Here is a 27,117-nt window from a genome sequence, read left to right as displayed (position 1 = left end):
TATCTTGTCAGATTTTAATTTTGCCCTTTAAACTGGGATGAGGAGGCCCATAGAGTAGTTTGGAATACCCCAGAGCTCAGCAGGGAAAAGAATGATGTGACACCATCAGTTGCACACGAGTGTGGTGTAACAGTGACCAAGCATTACCCTCTCTAATACCTGCATCTGGTGAGTCCAGCTGATATTTTCTATGTTTAAAATAATGAGTTTTTTTTGGACCCCCCCCCCCCCCCCACTTTCTCCCAATTATACTTCTTCTGAGCTGTCCCGGTTGCTGTTCCACCCTCTCTGCCAATCCGGGGAGGGCTACAGACTACCACATGCCTCTTCCGATACATGTGGAGTCACCAGCCGCTTCTTTTCACCCGACAGTGAGGAGTTTCCCCAGGGGGACGTAGCGCGTGGGAGGATCACGTTATTCAGCCCAGTCCCCCCTCCCCAGAACAGGCGCCCCGACCGGCCAGAGGCGTTAGTGCAGTGACCAGGACACATACCCACATTCAGCTTCCCACCCGCAGCCATGGCCAATTGTGTCTGTAGGGACGCCCGACCAAGCTGGAGGTAACACGGGGACTTGAACCGGCGATCCCCGTGTCGGTAGGCAACGGAACAGACCGCTACGCTACCCGGACACCCTAAAATAATGAGTTGAGGGTCAATGTTCTTCCTCTCCACACCATTATCAACATATGACCAAAATGACACCGTCGAACAGCAAATATTGTGAATTTCATATTTCAGAATTGTTGTGTGTCAGTTTATTTTGCATTAGTAAAGCTGCATGAGTGTGCAGCAGCGACCACAGTCAGAGATGGGATGGTTTGTTACCAATCAGGGCATAAATTGAATCGAGCATGAACTCTCTTAAATTTTGTCACGTTATGAGTAACCGCAGTCAATCATATGACCTCTGGATAATTGAAAATCATGCTATAAATAAAGAACACATTTAAATGATCTTTACCAGGAAATTGTTTTTGCTTTGAAAACATGTTACAAAATGTCTTGAAATGTGTTCAAACACTGAGAAGAACATTATGTAATCCTTCTGGCTGGTGTCAACCAAAATGTAATTAAAATCATATGATTTTGCAAAAATGGCAAAGGATTACTCGTGTTAGAGAAAAATGATGGAGGTCTTTTTCTGACCAGCACAATGTGCAGGTTCAACACATCTGTGTATCGAAGAGCTGAATAGTTCATGTCCTTAATGATAAAAACTTGGCAGCCAAGGTGGCATACAGATGATTTCAATATGTTGTATGTGTTGGGGCGTCCGGGTAGCGTAGCGGTCTATTCTGTTGCCTACCAACACGGGGGTCGCCGGTTCGAATCCCTGTGTTACCTCCAGCTTGGTTGGGCGTCCCTGCAGACACAACTGGTGTCTGTCGGTGGGAAGCCGGATGTAGGTATGTATCCTGGTCGCTGCACCGGTGCCACCTCTGGTCGGTCAGGGTGCCTGCTCGGGGGGGGGGGGGATAGCGTGATCCTCCCACGCGCTATGTCCCCCTGGTGAAAGTCCTCACTGTCAGGTGAAAGGAGTGGCTGGCGACTCCACATGTATCACAGGAGTCATGTGGTAGTCTGCAGCCCTCCCCGGATCGGCAGAGGGGGTGGAGCAGCGACCGGGGCGTCTCAGAAGACTGGGGTAATTGGCCAAGTACAACTGGGGAGAAAGAGGAGGCGCTAGTGCGGCGATCAGGACATGCACCCATATCCGGCTTCCCACCCGCAGACACGGCCAACTGTGTCTGTAGGGACGGCCAACCAAGCCGGGGGCAACACGGGATTCAAACCGGCGATCCCCGTGTTGGTAGGCAACGGAATAGACTGCCACGCCGCCTGGACGCCCCGCAATGAAAGGTTTACCGCAAAACAAAACTCAGCCCCTGCTGATGAGAATTATGAAGTATTTCAACATCAGTGTCTTCAACTGAGAGGGTTTTTGTGGACGAGAGTCATGGAGTCACACGTTACACACATGTCGTTCATGCAACGTTTGCGCGGTCCATGTCAGAAGGAGAGGAGGTTTCATAACTTTTAAAACAACACAGCTGAACACCGGAGCCAAACATAAAACCCTTAAAGCCTCTGACTAAGGACCAAACGTGTCCTGTGTAACAGTAGTCCCTTCTCCGGTGCTCGGGCTTTTCTTAGGGCACAAAAGCAGCCAGAGCAGGAGACAATAAAACACTGCCACACCCAGGCCGGCTAGGTAGGACACCAGCAAACCTCTAGAGAGAGGTACCGCACTCACATGCCGTGCATGAGAAAAGCCCCGGAGACACACCCAACTGCTCCTTCTAACTCAGACAGATTGTGTTTTCTGGGATATGCTAAAGGCATTGAAACAGACAAAAACTTTCCTAATTCAATTTTCCTTCAATTTGTCCCCAGACAAATTCGTCTCGGACAAATTGAATTCCAATTTTTTTATTATAACGCATACGCAGAGGCTCGGTCATATGGCTGTTTTCGCGGAACACCCCCCCCCCCCTCCCCTCTCCCTAGAAGCCAAGCAGCGGAAACTCGTACCTGTGCGGCAGTGGGTGCAGGGCAGGCAGCGGTTCATCCCGTTGGAGTGCTCCGTGTAGGTCTGGCCGTGCTCGCAGGGAAGACACTGTCCGTAGTCCAGGTCTCGTTCACACGCCTTCTGCACAAATGTACCTGCCGGCAAAAAACAAAACAAAACAGGCACTCAGACGTCCAATCACATATGAAGTTAAGCCCTCATGAAGCATGTAGAATGATTTGTACACACCCATAATTGCACTCAAGAGTCGGTGGAAACACAACAACATGATGTATATACCTACCTCGTTTGCCTGTCATGCTTAGTATTTTCACACTGACTTCACACATGCCAGGAATTAAGGTACTTGATCCTCATGTGTTACACATACTTATCTGAGGTACAACTAGAACAACAACAACAACAAAAAAGCAGGAAAAAAAAAACCAAGAAAAATATATATTTTTTTGAGTTTGAGATAATTTATTGATCCCCATGGGGAAATTATTCTCTGCATTTAACCAATGCTAGCTGTGTAGCTAGGAGGGGCGGGCAGCCACCGTGCAGCGCCCGGGGACCAACTCCAGTGGCGGTTTGCCAGTACAGGGCGCTGGGGCGCCGCCCCCTTCAAATATCAAGAGACGAAAATCTACTTAAACGTGTTAAATATAGTTTAGTTGTATAATGCAAATAATTATGAAGTAAAAGTGATTTTCAGTCTGTGGGCACCTGTCAGCAGCCATTAAATATTGGTTCAAATGGGATTTGGTTGATTTCTGTCTGAATACATATACTTCCTGGGTGAGGGGCGGGGCCAAACCACACCTTATGTAAGCCCTCAAACTTGTGGCGAGCAGGTGACCTGAGGCTGCTGCCTGATTGGTTTCTTCAGATTTTCCAGGGGGCGCAGTTCTGTGCCGCCCCAGACACTCCCACTTTTATTGGCAGCGAACTGGTATTGTTTTAATGGTTTTTGATCTAACGTGATTGGACAATTCTCGTGGCTGTCAATCATGTTCACGCCCACCACGATGCCTTGTCTCGACTGTCAATCATCCACCGTCTACGAAGCCTGATAAAATCTATAGGCTACATTGTCCTTCTTAATAACTGTGACTGTGTGGACATTAAAGCAGCTGTCAGGTGTGCCGCGCCAAGGTAAATTGCGCCCCCCCCCCACATTTTTTTTAGCACCAGCCGCCAATGGTATCAACCCTAACATGCATGTCTTTTTGATGGTGGGGGAAACCGGAGCACCCGGAAAAAACCCACCACAGACACGGGGAGAACATGCAAACTCCACACAGAGGACGAGCTCGGATGACCCCCAAGGTTGGATGACCCCGGGGTTCGAACCCAGGACCTTCTTGCTGTGAGGCGACATCGCTAACCACTGTGCCGCCATGCAAGGGGTGTACCTGGTCTAATGATATTTAGGTAGGTTGTATGTGTCAAAGTAACATCCACATGAATGCCAGGACCCAAGGTTTTCCAGCAGAACATTGCCCAGAGTATCACACTGCATCTGATGGCTTGCCCTCTTCCCATAGTGCGTCCTGGTGCCATCTCTTCCCCAGGTAAACGACTCACACACATCCGACTGTGCGCATGATGTAAAAGAAAATGTGATTCATCAGACCTTCTTCCATTGCTCCATGGTCAAGTCCTGAAGCTCACGTGCCCACTGTAGGCACTTTCACCAGTGGACAGGGGTCATCGTGGGCACTCTGACCGGTCTGCAGCTACACAGCCCCATACACAGCAAGCTGTGATGCACTGTGTGTTCTGACACCTGTCTATCATAGCCAGCATGAACTTTTTCAGCATTTGAGCTACAATAGCTCTTCTGTGGGATCGGACCAGACGGGCTAGCCTTCACTCCCCACACATATCAATGAACCTTGGGTGCCCATGTCCCTGTCGCCGGTTCATGGGTTGTCCTTCCTTGTACCACCTTTGGTAGGTACTTACCACTGCATACTGGGAACAAGACCTGCCGTTTTGGAGATGCTCTGACCCAGTCGTCTAGCCATCACAATTTGGCCCTTGTCAAAGTCATTCAGATCCTTACGCTTGCCCATTGTTCCTGCTTTCAACACATCAACTTTAAGAACTGATGTCCACTTGCTGCCTAATATATCCCACCCCTTGACCCCCTTGACAGGTGCCATTGTAACGAGATAATCAATTTATTCACTTACCTGTCAGTGATTTTAATGTTTTGGCTGTGTATAATGCCACAAACACATAATCTTGAATAGTTTAAATAGTAAGCTTTTAATATACTAATTGGTATATGATAACAATTGTAAGACAAAAAAATGCCAGTGCATTCCTAAAAACGAGATTGCCAGGTCCGCGGTGGTGTAGCGGTCTAAGCATCGGCTTTGTGTTGATGCAGTTGCCCACTGGGGACCGGGGTTCGCGCCCCGGTCTCGTCAGATCAGACTATGGCCGGACTCGATGAAGCAGCAATCATTGGCAACGCTGTCTTCGGGAGGGGGGCGGAGTCGGCTTGTGTTTGTCACATGAATGCATCTCTGTGTGTTTGTCGGAAAAAGCAGTGGTTCGGCCTGGAGTCGCCTTGTCACGGAAGCGGCGAGGCATCTCCTTCGAGACTGCCGGCCAGAGAGATGCAGTTGGTGAACGCATGCAGTACGAGGGAGGGTGTTTGAATTAAAATAGCGATTGATTGGCCACTAAATTGGGAGAAAAAGGAAAAAATCAGAAATAAATTTAGAAAAAAAAAACGAGACTGCCAAATAGCATGTGAATCACAGAATACACTGACCACCAAAGAAAGCCCGAGTTGCTTTGACAACAACTAAACAAAACAAACTCAATTCGAGTAATTTAATAGCTAACCAAAAAATGGGGTAACTACCAACCAGCCACAGAAAGACAGAAGAACTAACAAGGCCCTTTACTACTGGACAGTGCCATAGTGTCCTACACTGCTGAACTGCAAGTAAGGATCCAGAAATCATTTCCATTATCAGTAATACACTTCTCCATTCAATACAGGTATTAAAATGTTGTTGCACACCAGAATCTGCAACCAAGTACAAGTTTCCAGCCTCATGAGATGAAGCTAACTGTAAATACCACAGGTAGCTTGAACACAGCATTTGCAAGAAGCAAAAGATCAACCATTCCAATTATCCAAACCGGGGTCACGGGATGCTGGAGCCTATCCCAGCAGTCATTGGGTGGCAGATGGGGAAACCTCCCGGACAGGCCGCCAGTCCATCACAGGGCTCAAACTGACATACGTCTGAGAGTTAATACGACAGAAGCAAGGATCTAGTCAGGAGGCAACTACGCAAGTAAGTACCAAAAAACTAGGTTCAAGTCCAATTGGACATAGGTGTCAACATGCAGTGCACAAAGACAACGCATAGGGTGCATATATCTTTAAATAGCTCATTGCAGACTTAGTAGACACTGACAAAAACAAGCGTTTGAACTGACTTCTTAACAGTCAGTAAAAATAGCAACCACAACTGATGAGATCTCTCATCACTTATCACTATTTGGGCAGAGGAGAAAACTCAGCAGAACCTTGAATCTGCAGGTCGAAATAACAAGGTGTGCAAAACCTCGAGTGTTTTGGGCCGCGGGTTATGCAGCGAATGCTGATAAAAATGTTGCGACAGAAAAAACAAACAAACAAAGACCACAAAAACCAGTGGTGCTAGCAAAAAATAAGCAATTGGTGCAAAACGCAAGACACCGTCCTTGTCCACAACCACAGACTGCTTCAGAGCCATGTGTTATTGTAGGCCATGCCAAGGTTGAGAACAAAGGAAGTACTCCTCCTTCAGCAGGACATGAACGGTAACATTTTTAGTAGTGAGCTCAACAAGTTTTCCCTGATGTTTGTGATAAAGATGACTCAGTTGGAATCAGACTGAGAAAAAACAAGTGAATATTTCACGTTTCATCATTTTAAGGCTGTGTTCACACATGTAGTCTGGTTCTTTGGTCCGCACCAAATGGACCTTTAGCGAAAGTTCAGCCAGGAAGACTATCTTTTGCATGCATAGGCCTGTAGTTATATTCCTTATTCTGTCTTGCCATTCTCATCTCTAATGCATGCTTGCTCATATTTTCCACTTCTGTCATTGTCTGTGTCTGTCAACCAAGCTATCAGCTGTTCGCATCACCTGTTCTCACCTATCCAATAGCACAGTGACACACCTGCACCGTTAGCCTATCATCGTGCTGCTATCTATTTTTTTAAATATGTTTCTCTCTCTGCCTCTAGTGCATTCATACTGCTGTTATATGCATATCAGTCATCGTGCAGGTTGTGTATGGTGAGATGACGTTCTGCTTTTTTGCTAACTCTCGAACTATTGAATTGACTTCTATCTCATCAGCAACTTGGCACAGAACTCGGATTGCCCAGGGTTATTACTCTGGCTCCAGGGCTGGATCTCTCATAGCTTCATGATTTAGTTAACAAAGTAGTTTGAGAAACACCAGTTCGGGATCAGCCCCCGCAACCTCTGACTCTACAGCAGCTGCAAGTCGCAAACGCTCAACAAAAACTCATCGTCTAGCTCCTCAAGCCAAGCGTAAGAATGTCTCTGCCAGATCTGTGCATCCCGATCAACCAAATGATGCCATTCATCCACCAGATAATGCTCTCACATCAACTCTCCAGTCCCTGCTAAATAGTATTCACGCAACTGATACTCGCCTCCAGCATCTGGTGAATGCCCCAGCCTCATCATCTTCCTCTGCAATACTTTTGCCTCTCAAATCCCATTGATTCGTGCACCGGCATCTGCACCTCAGCTATTCATTTCCATCACAAAGGCCCTAGATATGCTAGCATTCCCTGGCCTCTGCTGTCTCTTCTAACATGGTAAGTAGGCCTTATGTTCCTTTCAGCGCTAACATCTCTCCTCAATTAAGATCAAAAATTCTGCAGGGAAAAGACATTATCCTTATCATTCTGATTCTCCCATCGCCAGAATGTGAAAACAAAGTTTCAGAAACTTCTCAGAAACTTCTCATATTTTTAAACTACCAATCCCAGATTGTCAAGAGATACGTCAAATTTGTAGTTGCTTTTGGCATCTATCATGATGTGATATGCTCCGTCTACCCAGAACACAGACAAGAACTGGACACATATTTGGCTCTGATCGGCAATTTAAACTTGAGCTATGGGAAAAATATTTTTTTACCAATACCACAAAGGATTCTCCCGTAAAGCAGCTCATTTCATGTCTCAATCAAACATCCACTTGAACTGATCTGTCTTGGACACTGAATTCTTGGACACTGAATTGTTGGTCATGTTAGCTGGTGGCTTGCAAGCAGTGTCATGCATAACGTGAAGCATTATGGGTCATCCAGAGTCTCTCTGCCCTCAGGTTCCATTTCCCCCTCAAGAACCTAGGGCCCTGCCCAAAATTAACCATGACCGATCTTCCTTTCAGAGAGAAACAAACTGATAGCTGAGGCCGCCAGGTGCATGCCTTCAACAGCCTGCCCATATGCAGTAACTTCAATGAAAATGTGCGCACTTACCCCAGTCTGCAGCAGAATCATCGTGGTTCAAAGACTTATTAAACATCCACCCTTCTACTCCAATAAATGTCCTAGCTCTTGCATCAGAACTGTCTTCTCATCCTGATCCGGTATTTGTTGATCATTTGCTCACTGGTCTTTCCCAAGGGTTTCGGGTAGGGGTCGTCTCCCCCTGGCCTCTTCATACGTGTCCAAAATCCTCCAGTCCGCTCTAAATGAGCCGGCCATGGTGTTTCAGCTGCTCAAAAAGCTCAATAAAGGCTATTTAACTGGCCCATACAACTGTTCGCCATTCCCGGTGTTTCATACTAGCAACTAGAAAATACTCCGGAAAGAAAAAATTATATTTGACCTTTCTGCTCCTTCCTCCGGGCCATTTCCAAGCGTCAACAGTCTTATTCCACCCGAGTTTTTCCCTTTCGATTATTCCACCATTGACAGGGTCATAAAGCTTATTAAGCTTGCTGGTCATGGAGCATGGCTTTCCAAAGCCGATATTACAGATGCCTCCTGAATTGTTCCAATTCATCCTCGGCAGTGGCATCTTTTTGGTTTTAAGCGGGAATCTAAACTGTACTTTGCAGTACATCTCACGTTTGGCTGTAGGAGCAGTCCTATCATTTTCAACCAGGTTTCCAAGGACCTTTTGCGGGATTCTTTTAAACAGAGTTAAAAATCCCCTCTCTTCTTCACCTCCTCGTCGACTTTCTGTTGACTGACCCTCTGCGCAACAGATCTGGATCATCTTTGTCCAACCTGTTCAATTACATGGGCGTCCCCCTCTCTGACGAAAAAAAAAACATTGGTCCTACTACTTGCCTCGAGTTTCTGAGCTTCATACTGGACTCAGTTGAAATGAAAGCTTCTCTCCGAGTCCAAAAACTTGAGTGCATCCCCAAAATAACTCAGTCCTTTATTGAAGCAAAGGGAGTAAATAAATAGCAAATGCTTTCTGTCCTTGGCCATCTACATTTCGCAATGCGCGTTGTTCCCCAGGTTCAACCGTTCATTTCCAGACGGCTGGACGTGGCTACCTCTGTACCCAAATTGCACGCCTGTATTCTACTGGATGAAGGTTGCCGCTCCAATCTGAATTGTTGGTCTCGTTTGCTGGATCAGGGGAATGGTGTAAACGTTTTTCTATGATGATATGGTACATTCCTCTGATCACAGATGCTGTGATCTCTGTGGGATTTGGAGGATGTTTTCGAGGTCAATGGTTCACCAGCAAATGGGCTGAATCCTTCCCCAAGCTCGATTCCTCCTCTGCTCTGTATGAAATTCATCCCATTGCAGTAGTGAGTTATGTATGGGGAAGTTCTGGCAACGTAAACCCATCGCAGTGTAGTGTGACAGTGAAGCTGTCATAAGCATCATTAATAAAGGCCATTCATCCAGTCTCGAAATCATGCCATTCATGAGATGTATTACATGGCTATCTGTCACGTAACATTTTATAATTACAGCCTGTCATGTGCCGGGTCATGCTAACATAGGTCATGCTAATATCATTGCTGATTCATTATCCTGTTACAATTTCCAGGTATTCCAGAGTCTTTGCCCAGAAGCCAGCCCTTCACCCATAGCGGCCCTCTAAAAACATCAGCCCTCGATTAAACCAGTTCTCTCTGTAGTCATATTTAGAATCTGCCAGGTTTTATATGAGAAAAAGTCTTGCTACCTCTACCCTGAAATCTATAATTTTGCTTGGAAATCTTTCACCATGTTCTGTTTCTCTGAATCTGCCACTAAAGACTTTTACAGTAAGTGCTGTCTGGGCATTTATTTGTCATTGCATTGCCGTGCATCACTTTAAACCACATTTTATAAGAGGTCTGGTTGCTGATATCAAGTTTAATTCTACATGTTTTGATCTATCTCTTCCCAGGCTATTCTCCAATACGGCCATTAAACTGTTACTTAAAGGCATTTGAAAAGTCTCCCCCACTAGCATTGATAATGTACTTCCTATTACTCTTCCCATCTTGCATAAACCGCTATCAGTCTTGAGATGGTTATCATTCTCCCTATGTCCACTCTCTCTTGGATTGTTCCTTTTTATTGGCTTTTTTATGGGTTATTAATGAGCGGCGAATTTACCACTTCTTCAAATCCATTTGATCCTGCTGAAGATGTTAACATTTCTTTTTTAACTTTCCACCCAGATTTCTCTAGTCTTTACCTTTAACACTCTAAAGCTGGAGGTACTTGCACTGTAGCCATTCCTCACACTGATTCTCAATTCTGTCCTTTTAAATCAAGGTGTAAATATTTGGAAGAATAGGCCTTTCCCTGACCCTTGTGCCGCTCTCTTTCTGACCCCACATAACAATCCCATGTCCAAATATTGGTTTAGATTCTTCTGAGATGTAACATACCCCCAAAGCATTATTCAGGTCATTCGTTTAGAATAGGTGCAGCAACCTCCGCACCCATGCCAGGTCTATCAACAGCTTCCCTTCAACAACTGGGATGATGGTCATCCTCTGCCTATGCTTCCTATGGGCATTCTGATGCCTCTGCAATCATTAAGGCTCAAATATTTTCAAAACCTTCACAGCTCATGGTAAGCAACTGCATATAACTGGTGGTCGGTGGTTCTGTGCTTTATTTATCTGCACTAATTACTATTTTAGATCATTGCTGACCTCGTTTGGCCGGTCCAATTATTGCTGAATTCCAGGTCATCGATGTCTTATTTCTGCCTAAGCCTATCATTACTATCTAAGTCATTCCTGAACACTAGCCATTGCTGGCTAAGGCCCATTCATCAAGCTCAAACTTTACCGTGTCTTGCTCATGATTTTATTTCATCCATTAGCACATTATGCCGTCGTTGTTATGATTATTGAGCCCTGTTTCATTCCTGCTTGGCATGAAAATAATATTTGGGGGGAAATACGTTAGGCTGCGTTGGGGCTTGTACCCCTTATTTTGGGGAACATATTATGCTGCTGCTCCGAGCTGATGCCCCTCGATTAAAAAAAAAAAATCTCCCAGTTGAGTCTAAGCACCACAGACTTTCTTGACACGTATTCATTTCTGCTAAATCACCTGTTATAACACATATTTATCTTTATTTCATTCATTATGTCTCCAATTGAAATGGAGCTTTAGTGAAAGTTGAGCCAGGAAGACTATTTTTTGCATGCATAGGCCTGTAGCTGTACTCCTTATTTTACCCTGCTATTCTCATCTCTCACGCATGCTCACTCATATTGTCCCTTACTGTGATTGTCTGGGGCTGTCAACTGAGCTATCAGCTGTTCACATCAGCTGTTCTCATCTATCCAATAGCACATGACCCACCTGTAACTTTGGCCTATCATCTTGCTGCTGTCTTTTTTAAATGTTTCTCTCTCCGCCTCCAGTGCATTCATGCTGCTGTTGTACATGTCCCTCCCCCTCCCCATCACTGCCTAGTTCTCGCAGATCATCTCTCCATCAGCCTCATCAACCTTATCATCTCAGCAAGTCATCAGCCACCACCACCAGTATCTGGACTCCATGGGGGGATATATTATGCTGCTGCTCCATGTTGAGTCTGAGCGCCAAAGATGTTGTTGACATGTATTCATTTCCGCTAAATCATCCGTTATAATAAATAATTATATTTAGTTCATTCATTAGGTATCTCCTGATTGCAGAGGTGTAAAAACCAGGTCCAGAAAGTAAAAATCCAAACCACGTATTTGCTCCACTCATGCACCACACCAGCAGATTCTAGTCAACACCACTCCTCAACTAGGTAGGGGAACTAGCTAATGACATCAGCTGGTTTAGTAACATGGTTGGAGCAAATACACAGTTTGGACATTTACTTTCTGGACCTGGTTTTTACACCTCTGCCTGATTGAATTGATGAAAAAGTCACATTGTTGAATTTTGCATGTAGTCCACTTGCTGTTCGCATTGACTTTCTGCAAACAAACCCATATGGACTAGCTGGGGAACGCATTTTATTGGTTAGTTTTGGAGATGGTGAATCCTGCAATGTACTTCAGGAACTAAAGAGAAATGCAAAATGTACTGCTGGTATCTGTTGGTGTTTTGTATAACACTAAAAATAACAGTGACCAGGAATACGGCTTTATGTTGTACTGTACAATATTTGGACTCTGTCCCCTGACCATATTGAGATAATATCCTGCATTTGAAGCACAATAAGAGTACACGTTTCTCCATTTAAAAATTAAATGATTAGACAGTGACGAGTTTTGCAAGAGGGATGTAGCGTGTGGGAGGATCACACTATTCCCCCCCGTTCCCTCCACCCCAAGCAGGCCCCCCGACTGACCAGAGGAGGCGCTAGCGCAGCGACCAGGACACATACCCACATTCGGCTTCCCACCCACAGACACGGCCAATTGTGTCCGTAGAAACGCCCGACCAAGCCTGAGGTAACACGGGGATTTGAACTGCCGAATCCCATGTTGGTAGGCAATGGAGTAGACCACTATGCTACCTGGACACCACAGTCTAACATTTTTTTTTTTGTGTACAATATGATGAAGAGCGTCTTGTGGCTGCGGTGATTAAAAACCTTTGAAAAACGTTTGTTCGACACTCCCTCTCCTCATTCACTCTCTAGCTTGCTTGGCCAACGCTGCTCTCCGTCGCTACCTGATCTGAGTCAACCATGCACATGCGCGACTCACATCTGCGGTTGAGTCAGATCGGGAAGCAACAGTGTCAGAACCAAACCATTCTGTACTCAGGTATGAGTCTTGAAAGTAAACGAGAAGTCGATCGTATTTCGCAAGCCAGCAAGTCATTCACTGCTGATCTCAGCACAGGAGAACTGGAGGAGCACTGGATGAACCCAAAATAATTAGCCTTATTCACCTCACCGCCACGCGGAAGTGCCATAGCCTCAAATGTTAAAAATCCGCTATAAAAATACAATTTCAAAAGTAGGATTAATCACAGTCACAGCTGGAAGTCATCTCAGTAGCTACAATAACACATTCCCCATGGCTGAGCTATGCTTTCTTACTGTTGTTTTATCAATGAAAGGCAATCAGCAGAGCAGCCATTCACCTTCACTCATTTTATATCATGAAAACCACGACGGTTAACCACATCTGAAGTCTTTTGATAAGGGCTTTGAAATTATGATAGCCTGGTCTCTGTCATTTCATGTCAGACTTGGTCACATTTGTGTGAGGGTCCACCTAGAACGCTGCACATCCACAGACTGACAGGCAAAATGTTTTTATTAGGTAGATTTTTTAGCTTGAGCGCTGCATATTAACTTTTTTTTTCTTCCATATTTCCTGTTCAATCAACTTGGGCGCTGCGCAAAAGTCTTATAATGAGAGGAAAAACACTGGTTTTTCTGTCTGCGAGTGTGTATATTTCCCTTCTCCTGGTAGGCGCAAGTTCAAACACCACGAGAAGGGGAGATACGTAGGCCTGGTGGAGATCTGATCTCTACCAAGTGCACTCCTCTAGTTTTTAATCTGTTGTTCAAGCATGGTATATACTGTCAGAACAGATGACGAGGTGAAGTGCCACATTTTGGGAAAATCCTACTGTTATCTTTTCAGGATTTCCTGGGTTTGGTACTGGTAACGTTCACACCATAGACAAACTGCACCTCAGTTCACTAGGAAGTGGACCAAGACCCAAATTGACAGGCGGTCTCGGTGCTGTTGTTTGGCCTACACTCGAGTTTGAATAACATTGTTCCCATCTGCTCAAACAAACCAAACTACATGGACAAATGTTCCAGAGTTCGTTTAAACCACATCCGACATGTTGGGTGTGAACACAGTGAACAACATAAGAGGCATCAATGGCAAACAGACTAAAATCTAAAGAGCAAAATTACAATTTCAGGATTGGCATCAGATCTTAACGCGTATTTTCTTCTTCCTCTCTTTGAACTGTATATGTCACATCAAAGATGCATTGAGGCAAAACAACAAAACAAAATAATTAAACTCCTTCAATTGTATGCAGTGTCGCGGGGATGCTGGAGCCGAGAGCAGGATAAGCGGGTTGGATAATGGATGGACGGCTTGTACGCAGTGTTCAGCAATGTAACCTTTACAATGAACAGTGTCACATCCCTAATGATGTCCGCTGTTTAAACACCGCATCGTGAAGCGTCACCTTCCTTCCGCTTTTTTTCCCTCATTGTTGCAGATCTATATATGCAATGGAAACACAAACAGAATGTGCTCCATCTCACCCCGAATGAATCCTGCAGCAATGACTTATTGGAACCATGCTATGGGAAAAGGCCTGGGGATAGATAGGTTGATGGATACATAAAAAAAAACACACACACACACATATATATATATATATATATATATATATATAAAGAAAGAAAGAAATACCAGCTAACAGCCTGATCTAACTGGTGAATTTATAGACGTTTTGCACACCACTCTTCCGAGCCGTCCTGGTCGCTGCTCCACCCCCTCTGCTGATCCGGCGAGGGCTGCAGACTACCACATGCCTCCTCCGATACATGTGGAGTCACCAACCGCTTCTTTTCACCTGACAGTGAGGAGTTTCACCAGGGGGACATAGCACATGGGAGGATCACGCTATTCCCCTGAGTTCCCCTTCTTCCCCCGAACAGGCGCCCCGACCCACAAGAGGAGGCGCCAGTGCAGCCACCAGGACACATACCCACATCCGGCTTCCCACCCGCAGACATGGCCAACTGTGTGTGTAGGGATGCTCGACCAAGCTGGAGGTAACACAGGGATTCAAACCAGCAATCCCCATGTTGATAGGCAATGGAATAGACCGCTACGCTACCCGGACGCCCTAAGACCACTAATATTTATCCTACAATCTTCACTTTCCTTCTTCCTTTACTGTGCTTGGATGCATTAAGACAGCTTTCCTTCTTGGTAAACCCAAGACAAAACTCTCTAAACCAGCGGCTGACAATGAGATATCTATGATGTATATTATCATCAAATCATTTCATCTTTCACCGAAAAGTAATTTTACCTATGGCAGTTTAAGCATATCTTTTTCTAGTAAAACCATACACTTTCTAGCGGATGAACTTAATTGGATTGGTTTTGTTAATTTAATGCTGGATGAAATAACTGTGCCTTTGGATTTAGAATCTTTAATGCAGTATTCATCACAATTTCCATTTTATATGTTATTAAAAATGTTATCCTGTAAAGAGTTGCGTTTTAGCAGTGGTGGTATGTTTGTTACAAGGCGGGGGTTAGATGACACATGGGGTTACCAGATACGAGACACCATATCATATGTTATCCAGAGGGAATGTAAGGGGATGTTAGCTGACCTGAAGGAGTGGTTTTAAGTATGGCTCCAGCAGGGTCTGTTCATATGGACCCGTACTGGTCCTCTATATGATAAGATCTGGGAACCTTATACTTCCATTGTTTCCATTGGAATTGTCCTTACCAGCTTGGCAATTGAGGCAGCAGAGTCCCTGGAAGAGGTATTGCTGGTTCTCCACACATACTCGCGGTCGATTGAGAGTCTGGTTTCTGTAGTCATCGCTGGACCACTGAGATGATGGACTGAGCTCCGCTGAGCAACCGGTCAGCCCAAAAGACAGCAACGCCATCAACACCTGTATCACCATGGTCAGAAATGGGAAGGAGCAGGAGGAGCGGGGTTGGGAAGAGGGTGGAGATTAAGGTGGAAAAGGGGGAGGAGAGAAGAGCTGCATGATTAGTGGGCATCCACAGTGTACACACTCATACAAATTGGATGAAGGAGAGTAGAGATGGGAGTCTTTATTTTCATAAGAAACCTTGTGTGTGTAATCTGGGACTTAATTTGAACCATCTGATCCGAACATCTGCTGCAGGAAGGCAATTAAGAGCGCCATCCAGCCGGTCAGAACAAGAAGGCATAACCATCCTGTATGTGGATGATGCAGGGCTGCACACAAACCGCGTAAACCCCTACCGGCAACTTAACTACCAATTTTCTGATCTATTCTTGTAGGTGTGGTTTAAACGAAGACTACCCATAGTCCCAACTGTAGACACAACAGTGCGGGTTTGATAAGGTGTCTTCGCTAACACACCACAGTACCCATATCAAATGTAATACCAGTAATCCATTCATGTGTTGGATAATAACAGGCTTGTATAGGTGGGAGAATGAGAAGAATACAGCCAAACACTTTAGTGTGGCCCCCAGGCACTGGTGTTTATTCACACGCTTTTCACTGTGTCAATGTGAGAAGGCCCCATTCATTGGCGAACAACACACTTTAGTGCCTATACTTCAAATGACCCACATTCTTAAACCCCGGCTCTTTGAATGGCCTGATATGCAACACTGCCATGAAGCGCCTCAGATGCAACACGACACCTTCTGTGTAAATGAGAGGCCTAGTTTTGGAGGTTTTTTGTCTCCGCTGTACCCCCAGCCCCCGCCCCCGCCACCACCTTAAAAAGAGAGGGACATAAAGGAACAGGTTAGGGCGGAGAGGGTCAGCTCGACGGTGAGGCAGACTGGGACGAGGAAGAGCCTTTTGTGGAGAAAGCGAGACGGCGAGGACGGGTCGAGGTTCTGTGTGAGAAACTGGTCGCCCGGAGAGGAGGGAGAGAAAGGAGACGAGGAGGGAAAAGACAGACAGCGGAAAAGACCGGGGACGAGAGACAGGGACAGACTGGAGTTGAAGCCGACTCCTAATGTTGAGAGTTTGCGCTCTGGAAGGCAGCCATGCCTTGTTCAAAAGAAGTTTCCTCTCTCTCTCTCTCTCTCTCTCTCTCTCTCTCTCTCTCTCTCTCTCTCTCTCTCTCTCTCTCTTTCTCCCCCTTTCCCTTCTTCCTCTCCCGCTGGTCACGTCAGACTTTCCAAAAGACATTGAGAGGCAGACGTGGAGGAGCAGACGGCCAGCAGAGCACGCACAATCACACCATTTAGATCTGTCCAAACATTCTGTGTGCGAGTGTGTGTCTGTCTGTCTGTGTGTGTATGTGTGTGTGTGTGTGTGTGTGTGGGTCGGGGGAGAAAAAGGAAAGGGGGGAGAGAGAGATTAAAAGAGGGGGGCTAATGGCCTTCATGATATGGGGCAAGCCTTGAATACAGTATGTGTATGGCTGCAGGGTGGAGAATATGGGGAGAAATGGAAATTGGGGAGCGAGCGAGAAGGAGGCCATGTGAAAAAGCGAGAGACACACACATGCGAGCAACCATGTGAGCACTACCAATGGTGGAAAAGGAAAAAAAAAAGAAAAGAAAAAAGAGAAAAAGACACTGAAAGAGAGACCGGATAGCTTGAAAGTTAGCTGAACTCGAGGCGATTCTCTAATTCCGTGATTGAATCATGGAATCACTAACTGTTACATCTCAACAAGGTTTGGATTACATGAGATACAGATTACGACATGTAGTTATTATTTGACAAATTGCTCTTGCGCCCCACTGTCATTGAGGATGCAGAAACATGGAACAATTATAACGTTATTTCCCAGGCGGTATGTTTCAATGCCCTGCCATTTACCAAGTTTCCTTGGTGCAGACCTTTTATTTAATAACTCCTTTCAGATAAAAACAAAAACAAAAACAACAACCCCCCCCCAAAAAAACAAAAAAAAAACAAACAAAAAGTAAGCAAATTTACTAATGACACCGGGCATGGTTTATAAATCAAGTGTTTTTGTGGGACCACAGCTGTATGGAGCCATGATGAAGTATATCCTTTACAATACATAATCACACCAGCCATGTTCCCATCCAATGAATTTCAAGTGAATAATGAAATGTTGCAAAAAAAAAAAAAAAAAAAAAAAAGGTCATGCAAATTAAAGTGCATTCCCATCATATCTGTTTAAGTGGATAAAATCATTGACTGTAGGCCTACATGTCCTACGTCCAATGCCCACACTGCAGCAGCCATGAGGAAGACGGGCCGGTTTAGATTGAGCACCAGCTCATCATGTGATTAAATTCTATTCGCATTTCATTCTCTCGCTCGGCAAATGTGTTTCCACTGCAGTTTATCACATTTCTCTTTATCAAATAAAAAACTTTATGCCAAGTGTTATGCAAAGTTTGGGGGGCTCCACCGGGACGCTGGCTGTTTCCTTCCACCTTTTTTTTAAAAATTTTTTTGTTATGATGAGTAATAAAATTCACATAGAGTCACTTGAATGGAAAAGCAGTTAGTGATGGTTGCCTAGTTTCCCACCTGTTTATGTGTGGAAGGAATCACAAGGTAGAACAGGAAGCCGTCAACACACGCAACGTTTCAGAGTTTTTCATAATAAACTTCCAAACTGAGATTATTTTTGTCCACGTTTCAAATCTCACTGTCTAGTGCGGAACAGGCAACACAGTCAACATCTACTCACACGGTCGTATTGCTGCTGCACAACACACATAAATGCAGTGTACACATAAACACCATGGGAAGCCACACTGTGGCTTGGCTTTACCCCTAAGACCTAGTTGGGAGGCAAACTACAGTGACCATAACCTCAGTCAGGAAAGCCCACAAAACCATCCACCCCTGGCAGGTCTACAACACGGAGCGGCGCGCTACTGTCCACTTCACAGCCGTCCCCGTCCTCTGCACAATGAACAGGCCCGGCAACACACTTGCTGGGTTGAACAGTGTCGTATTGTCATCCCGCCTATCTGTGTGTATAATTGGTTAGGACGATGCTTGTGTAGACCCCGAGTTGTACTTATGCCAGGACAATGTATCAGTGAGGGCCCCTTTGTTTACCCGAGCACAGTAGCTCCCCTTCCACTTCCTGTCAAGACCCTGGGTTCTTCCAAATTGCCTTGGCACAAACTCGGCACATAGCATGTACACTGAGAATGTATTTATGACTAAACGACAGGACATCCTTTTACTTGACCCCAGGTTATCAATGGACCATTTAGAGGGGTGGGCTCACTCCCGTATTCCGGCAGGAATTACAGTAAGCGCCATTATAAAATGAATAGACATAGGGAGATGTGCACTCTCGCTCCCTCGCACACACAACACACAACACACACGCACATGCACGACTACAAACACAAACAAACACACAAACATCCAAATGTGCAAACACACATAAACCAAGGGATCACAGGCATCTGATAAGGAGCGGCACGCCGTACCTCATTACACCCCCTGGTTCCGGAGCAGGACCCTCCATGTCATGCTTTTCCCATTAGCCACTCCTATTCTTTCATCCACAATCTGTGTGGGACACTTGTGATACTGACGATACAGTACTTCCATCCTCTGGGAGACCAGACTGAGGTTCTTGAATAATTTGAGCAGATTACAGTGAGAGAGAAAAAATACTCCTGTGCGTTATCGGAGAGGTAGGGGATGCTAGATAACGAGTTAAATGTATTAAAATACCCCTCACTACTTTTATGCCATTGATAATACCTCAAAATCCATTAGTGTCATTGTTAATTGGGCAAAGCTGTTATCATGTAATATGTTATGTCTTCTCTAATCCTCCTCAAACGTTGCGGTAACTGAGGGGGTAACATCTAACTAAATCAGGAATAAGCATGTCATCGTGAAATCATGAAATCACGAAAAAGCCAAATATTGAGAAACTGAACAATTTATTCTCTCATGATATTTAGGGACTTGATCAGATGGAAAAATTAACGACAGGATGCCCATTTTCTTTTCCCACAGCATTTCATGTGCAATATTATGTAAATTACCTCTTATTCTAATATTTCAACCCAAATCTTTCTCACCTTGCAATGTGAAAAAAATACCTAACACTGCTGCGATTCTCTCAGTCATTCTCTCCCAACGTAAAACATGCCCAGACCAGGGTCAGAAGACCATGACCATACCCATAATGCCTTTCTGGAAGTCAGGGTTCCTGTTCAGCTCTAATTATTCTGATGAATTTGTCCTCGGTGATGTTAAACTTCTAATCCTTATGTCTTAATGCATGCTCAATAATCCAGGTAAGAAGATCAAAGAGGGTTGAAACAGTTAATCTGGATATTACGTTTATTCTGTCAATAAACATTGTATCCAGGTGAACTGATTCAACCTTCTTTGATTCTAATCCTTATATGACATCACATGGCTTTTTCTTTTGTTACTTTTAGCAACATTTCTCAATTTTAGACATTAGATGGTATTATTTTTTTTCTGACTGTGGATTTACTTGTCTGACATTTAACTAAACTATTCATTTTTAGTTTGACATCAAGCTAATGTTAACACTTTTTCCATTAATGAGTGTTTATGTAACTTAAAGGAGCGGTCACACTACACTTTTATGTTCCATTGAGCTCAATTAAAATACATGGGGAGGCGCATCCGGGTGGCGTGGCGGTCTATTCCATTGCCTACCAACACACCAACATGGGCGTCGCTGGTTGGAATCCCTGTGTTACCTCCGGCTTAGTCGGTCGTCCCTACAGACACAAGTGATGACTACAGATCTTGTAGATTCTTTTAACCTCATTCAATCTGTCAAAGGGGCCACACACTCCAAAGGCCACATTTTAGACCTTGTACTCTCCTCTGCTTTCTCTCTCGAATGTCTCAATTTGGTGGATATGCCTGTATCTGACCATAAAACTATAATTTTCAAAGTCCCACTACAGCTCGCTACTCCTAGTCATTATCCTAAAACACGATCTCGCATTCTCAACGCTGTCTCTGCAGTTACATGTTGTGAAGCTTTTAATTCTTCATCCTTTAATCCCTCTTTATCACCGCTCAATCCAGATGCACTATTGAATTCATTCAATGATCAGCGTTAATCCATCCTCGACCAAATTGCACCATTTAAAACTAGGAAACAAAAATTAAATAACCTCCCCTGGCTGAATGATCACACCCGTGCCCTTAGAAGACTTTGCAGAAAAACAGAACGACAATGGAAGGCCAACAAGTCCGAATTAACACATAACACCCTTAAAAACCTAATGTTAATTTACCAGAAAGCAGTTAAGGATACGAGATCAGCATACCTCTCTGAACTAATATTGAGAAATAACCACAATCCTAAAGTTCTCTTCGGGATAACTGATTCTGTCATTAATGGTCTCTCCACTTCTCTCTTTGAACCTGATGTTGAGTTGTCTGAAACATGTCTCACTCATTTTGTAAACAAGGTGGAGAGTATTAGGTCCCAAATCCAGCCAGGCTCTTTTCGTTCCATTCCCCATTTTAATTCTGCCTCTTTCACCCAATTTCAACCAATTACAATTTCAGTGTTGGAGACTACAGTCTCCAATATGAGCTCCTCCTCCTGCATTCTAGACATCATTCCCACTAAACTACTCAAGGAGGTATTTTCCACTGTCAGCCCCGTTATTCTTCAAATTCTTAATAATTCTCTGGCCTCCGGTTCTTTTCCAGACAGTTTTAAGCATGCCATCATTCAACCATTGCTGAAGAAACCTAATTTAGACCCCTTGTCCTTAGGTAACTACAGGCCAATCTCCAAATTGTCTTTTTTATCCAAGAGAGTAATTTCTTCAGTTGATTTCTTTTATGAATACAAATACTGTTTTTAATAGTTTCCAGTCTGGTTTTAGAGCACTTCATACCACTGAGACAGCTCTAGTTAAGGTCACTAATGATCTACTGCTGAATGCAGACAGAGGTGACTGCTCAATTTTAGTTCTTTTGGACTTAAGTGCTGCCTTTGACACGGTTGATCACAACATTCTCCTACATCGCTTAGAGACTTGGGTTGGCATCAAGGGCTCGGCTCTTAACTTATTACACTCTTACCTCACCAACAGAACTTTTTCTGTTGCTCTGGGTAACTCTACCTCCTCAGTGGCTCAGTTGAGTTGTGGTGTCCCTCAAGGCTCAGTTCTTGGCCCCCTTCTCTTCTCTATATACATGCTGCCCCTTGGCCAGGTCATTCAAAATCACCATGTGCTCTACCATTTTTATGCTGACGACACTCAGTTATACATGCCACTAAAACCCACTGATCCTAGCGCCCCATTAAATCTCACAGCGTGCCTCACCGACATTAAATCCTGGATGTCCAAAAATTTTCTTAAATTTAATGATAAGTCTGAGGTCATTCTGTTCGGTCCCGAAAATTCCATCGGTCCATTTGCTACTAATCTTGGTAGTCTGTCAGGTAATCTTAAACAGGCTGCTAGGAATCTTGGGATAATATTTGATGCTAACCTCAGTTTTGACAATCAAATTAAATATGTTGTTCAGTCATGCTTTTTCCAACTCAAGCTAATCTCCAAAATTAGGTCATTTTTAGCAATTGCCGATCTGCAAAAAGTTGTACACACTTTTATCTTTTCTCGACTTGACTAATGTAATGCACTTTATTCTGGTATCAGCCAGGGGATCCCTCCACCGTCTACAGTTGGTGCAAAATGCCGCTGCTTGGCTCATTTCAGGAACAAGGAGGCATGACCATATCACTCCTGTGCTTGCCTCCCTACACTGGCTTCCTGTTATATTTCGAATCGATTTTAAAATTGTACTGCTCACTTTTAAGGCTTTAAATGGTATTGCTCCTTTATACATTTGTGATTTCTTGACTTGTTATGTCCCCCCTCAACCATTAAGGTCTGCAGATGGAGCCCTGTTAGTTGTTCCCAGGTCTCGGTTGGTTACAAAGGGTGACCGGGCTTTTGCTGTTAGAGCCGCCACACTATGGAACGCTCTTCCTGCTGAGCTAAGACAAACTAAGTCTTTAGCTTCTTTTAAATCTCGTCTTAAAACTTTTCTTTTTATGAAAGCTTTTACAAATGTTTGATATTTGTTTTATTTTTACTGTTTTTAATTGTACTCTTACTTGATCTTACTCTTATTCCTGCCTTGTCTGGTTTTATCTGTATTTTTTATTTTTTTTGTGAAGCACTTTGTAACATTGTTTTAGAAAGGTGCTATATAAATAAAATTATTAGAAAGTGGCTGTGTCTGCCGGTGGGAAGCCAGATGTGGGTATGAGTCCTGGTCGCTGCACTAGGGCCTCTTCTGGTCGGTCGGGGCGCCTGTTCAGGGGGGAGGGGGAACTGGGGGGGGTAATAGCGTGATTCTCCCACGCGCTACGTCCCCCTGGTGAAACTCCTCACTGTCAGGTGAAAAGAAGCAGCTGGCGACTCCACATGTATCGGAGGAGGCATGTGGTAGTCTGCAGCCCTACCCGGATCGGCAGAGGGGGTGGAGCAGCGACCGGGATGGCTCAGAAGAGTGGAGCAACTGGCCAGATACAATTGGAGAGAAAAAGGAAAAAAATAATCAAAAAAAAAAGTATGGGAGGAGCTGGAGAAGGTATCTGCCTCTGTCTGTGGAGGATGTGTGTCTCTTCGCTATGCATGGATGTAGAACCGGTGGGGCCGGTAGAGCCTACCTACTTCTGAACATCAATCGTGTAAAAAAATTCAAACCCATTGATAGCCACATATATCATACACTGCTTCCCCTTGAGCCCCCACATTGTGTGTGTGTGTGAGTGTGTGTGTGTGTGTGTGGTGTGTTTGTGTGTGCATGTGCAGGGGGGCTGATGGGTCCGACCAATTCCAGTGAATTATCCATCCATCCATCCATTCATTATCCAAACCGCTTATCCTGCTCTCAGGGTGGCGGGGATGCTGGAGCCTATCCCAGCTGTCATTGGGTAGCAGGCAGGGAGACACCCTGGACAGGCCACCAGGCCATCACAGGGCCGACACACACACATTCACACCTAGGGACAATTTAGTACGGCCGAGTCACCTGACCTACATGTCTTTGGACTGTGGGAGGAAACCGGAGCCCCCGGAGGAAACCCAGCAGCCCTCGACACGGGGAGAACATGCAAACGCCACACAGATGATGACCCGGGACAACCCCCAAGGCTGGACCACACCGGGGCTCGAACCCAGGACCCTCTTGCTGTGAGGTGAACGCGCTAACCACTGCGCCACCACATTTGACCAATAGAGGTGCTCAATGTCACTTTGACCTCAATGCTGAAAATCAAACAAACATGGCAGAATCCATCATTTGATTTTAATTACCAAAAAAAAAAATAGATAAATAAATAATATAATATAAAAAATTTAAAAAAATTAAAAAGTAAATAAAAATAAACAGATAATAAAAATAAAATAATTAAAATAAAAAATACATTTAAAAAAGGAAATGAAATGAAATAAACAAAATAAAAAATAAAATAAAAATAATAATAATATAAAAAGTAAACTCCAAAACACAGGCTTCATAATTTACGGTGTCACGGGAAGCCGCAGCAGATAGTAAACATATCCTATAAATTTTAAGTGTGAGCAGCTATGTAGCTAGCTAGCTAGCTAGCTTTTATCCTCCGTCCGAACATGATATCACATCCGGCTACATCCATATTCGCTGCATGGGATGAAATGATTTCAGTTGCGTCAGTGGTAATGTGACCGCCCATGAAGCGCAGCCACATAGTGGGCTATCCATAGCGCCCTCACAGCTGTGTTCTCTGACCGCAGACACACACTTCTGAATGTTCTTGCTAAACCTGTTGACTACACCAAGCTGACTTTGCTAAGATATATGTTCTCCAGGATTTGCTTTAAAACAAATGACGGTATTCTTCGAGAGACCACGTGCAGCATACTGGCGTCCTGCTGACATGTCTTGTTAGAGGGCACAGAAAACCAGATAGAGACACTCGGAAGTCTGTGAACGTGTCCAACACGTCAACGTGCGGGGATTTATCCGTCATCATGAAGCCAGGTAGCTATCAAAATGAAGAGGCTGTTACTATGTAACGCAACGCATGCTGACACCAAGACACACATCCTCTTGTGTCTATCACATAATCCTATATGTGTAACACTCACAGATGCAAACATGAGAGAACACACACATATACACCGCTCCACACACACACGCCCAAACATACACCCCCAAACACTCTCTCTCTCACACACACACACACACACACACACACACACAAACCACACATCCTCCAACATACCCCCACACACAAAAACACACACACTCAAACACACCCCTAAACATTCCTCCCCATACACACACAGGCACACATACACACACACACAGACACACAACCCCACTCAAACACACCCCTAAACATCCCCCCCCCCACACACACACACACACAGCATAAGAGGGAGCGTGTGAAAAATGTCTGCCCCCTCCTCTCAGGGAGCACAGGAAGCCCCAGACAATGCAGAGGCTTCATGCAGGGTTCAGCTCTGCGCAGCTCTCTCCACAGTGCTTGTCTCACATCAGCCCATTAAAGCTCACAACATATCCGCTAAAGTGGGTATTTATAACTCAGGAAGGCTGCAGCTTCGTGGAGCACAGACACTGGGTTTCCTCAGAGGTAGGCTCCGATTAGGAGCGGCGTATGGCAGCGTCACAAGCAGGTTAGGCGGCATTCACCTTCGTACACGCAGATGCAAAAAAATGCGATTGCTCGAGCTAAGTGGATTTCCTGTCCCGAGCAACGCACTCGAGGCTGGCTTAATGATTGACAAGCAGACGCTGGTTGATCACATTACAGCGTAGTTGAATGCTGACGACAGAGAGAGGGTGGAGGGGGCAGAGAGAGGGGGACAAAGAGAGAGAGGGGGGGGGGCAGTGGGGGGGCAGAGAGATAGAGAAGAGAGGAGGGGACAGGGAGGGGGGCAGAGAGAGAGAGAGAATAGAGGAGGGGAAGAGAGGGGGGGACAGGGAGGGGGGCAGAGAGAGAGAGGGGGGGGCAGTGGGGGGGGCAGAGAGATAGGGAAGAGAGGAGGGGACAGGGAGGGGGGGACAGGGAGGGGGGCAGAGAGACAGATGGGGGACAGACAGAGAGAGGGGGGGCAGTGAGAGAGAGAGCGAGAGAGAGGGGGAGACAGGGAGAGAGGGGGGACAGAGAGAGAGAAAGAGGGAGAGAGAGAGAGAGAGAAAGAGGGAGGTTGAAAAGTTTTATAGGTTTGTTGAAAAGCACTAAACAGGTGTCACATGAAACCATCCAACGTTCTCATATTAAGGGCTTGATCTGGTCTTTGATGTTTGGAAAGGGCTGTCTGTGATGTCATAGCTGTTTACGACTTCACCTTCGGACCGATGACTCATCAATTGTTTATGCCTATTGCAAAATAACCCCTCTAATGCCAGGAACCATGAATTGAAACGTCAGTCATCAAATTCCCCTTCAAGACCTGTACAGAGAAGTGTCTTGACGCAAGCTCAATAATCCAGGTAAGACGATCAAAGAAGGTTGAATCAGTTCATCTGGATACAAACGTTGTATCCAGGTGTATCAGTACAACTGGATACAACGTTTAAACGTTGTATCCAGTTGTATCGGTTCATCTGGATACAACGTTTAAACGTTGAACTGATTCAACCTTCTTTGATGTCCGGAAACGTGCTTTCCACAAAGACATTTCGGAGTCCGAGTGGGCGATGATAATTATACACTTATAACAGAAGAGTTGAGGGAGGGAGGGGGGGAAAAAAAAAGAAAAGATAATTGCAGGAGGAAGATTGTGAAAACAGAGATAAAGGATGACTAACGGATTAAATATGTGCAGGAATCCATCACCTTTCTCCAAAGATAATAACTCTGTCCCCATTAAAGCGTCTCTGCGAGTTAAAGTGCTCACAGTTTATACCTTTTCTCCATAAACACATGAGAGCAAAAATGTCAAATATGTGTCTCGCGTACGGGGTAAACAAGAGGCTGGCGGCCATCATGATGGGGGATTTATGTGTCTGTAAATGGGAGCCTACCCTTAGCCAAAAAAAAAAACATTTTTTAAAATATATATACATATATTGAGGTGGTATTAAGAATCAACACTCATAACCATCATGTCTACTGCACAGATATGTGACACAGCCTAATTAATTAAGTAATTGACTTAACATTAAAGGTAGCTCTCAAATTAATCACCGACACTCCTCCTGTATGTATACTATACATATAGTATACATATAGGAGTAAGTAGTATATAAAAAAGTATATGTAATTTTTCATTTCCGAACTAATGACAAAAGTATTTAATTAAAGTTCATTAATTAAGGTTTCTGGTCTCCCCAACAATACTTCAGTCAGTTTTCCATCTGAAAAACAACAAGTATTTTAGTGGTAGGGGCTTCTCTGATGACATCTGTATGCGTGTGAGGGTTT

At 44.7% G+C, this 27,117-nt stretch overlaps 1 protein-coding gene across 1 annotated transcript in view; it reads right to left on the bottom strand.

Moving 5' to 3' along the window:
• The window catches only part of LOC130121663 (tumor necrosis factor receptor superfamily member 10B-like), a 46,473-nt gene that overhangs the window by 14,380 nt on the left and 4,976 nt on the right, over positions 1-27,117 (bottom strand). The window contains exons 2-3 of the mRNA XM_056290505.1: positions 15,464-15,635; positions 2,536-2,667 (exon numbers count right to left, since the gene is read on the bottom strand). Of these exons, the coding sequence (XP_056146480.1) occupies positions 2,536-2,667; positions 15,464-15,635 (304 nt within the window). The remainder of the gene's footprint in view (positions 1-2,535; positions 2,668-15,463; positions 15,636-27,117) is intronic.

The sequence above is a fragment of the Lampris incognitus genome, chromosome 12 (genome assembly GCF_029633865.1).
Source record: "Lampris incognitus isolate fLamInc1 chromosome 12, fLamInc1.hap2, whole genome shotgun sequence".
Lineage (NCBI taxonomy): Eukaryota > Metazoa > Chordata > Actinopteri > Lampriformes > Lampridae > Lampris > Lampris incognitus.
The sequence above is the reverse complement of the archived record's forward strand: the minus strand, read 5'-3'. Positions and strand labels throughout refer to the sequence as shown.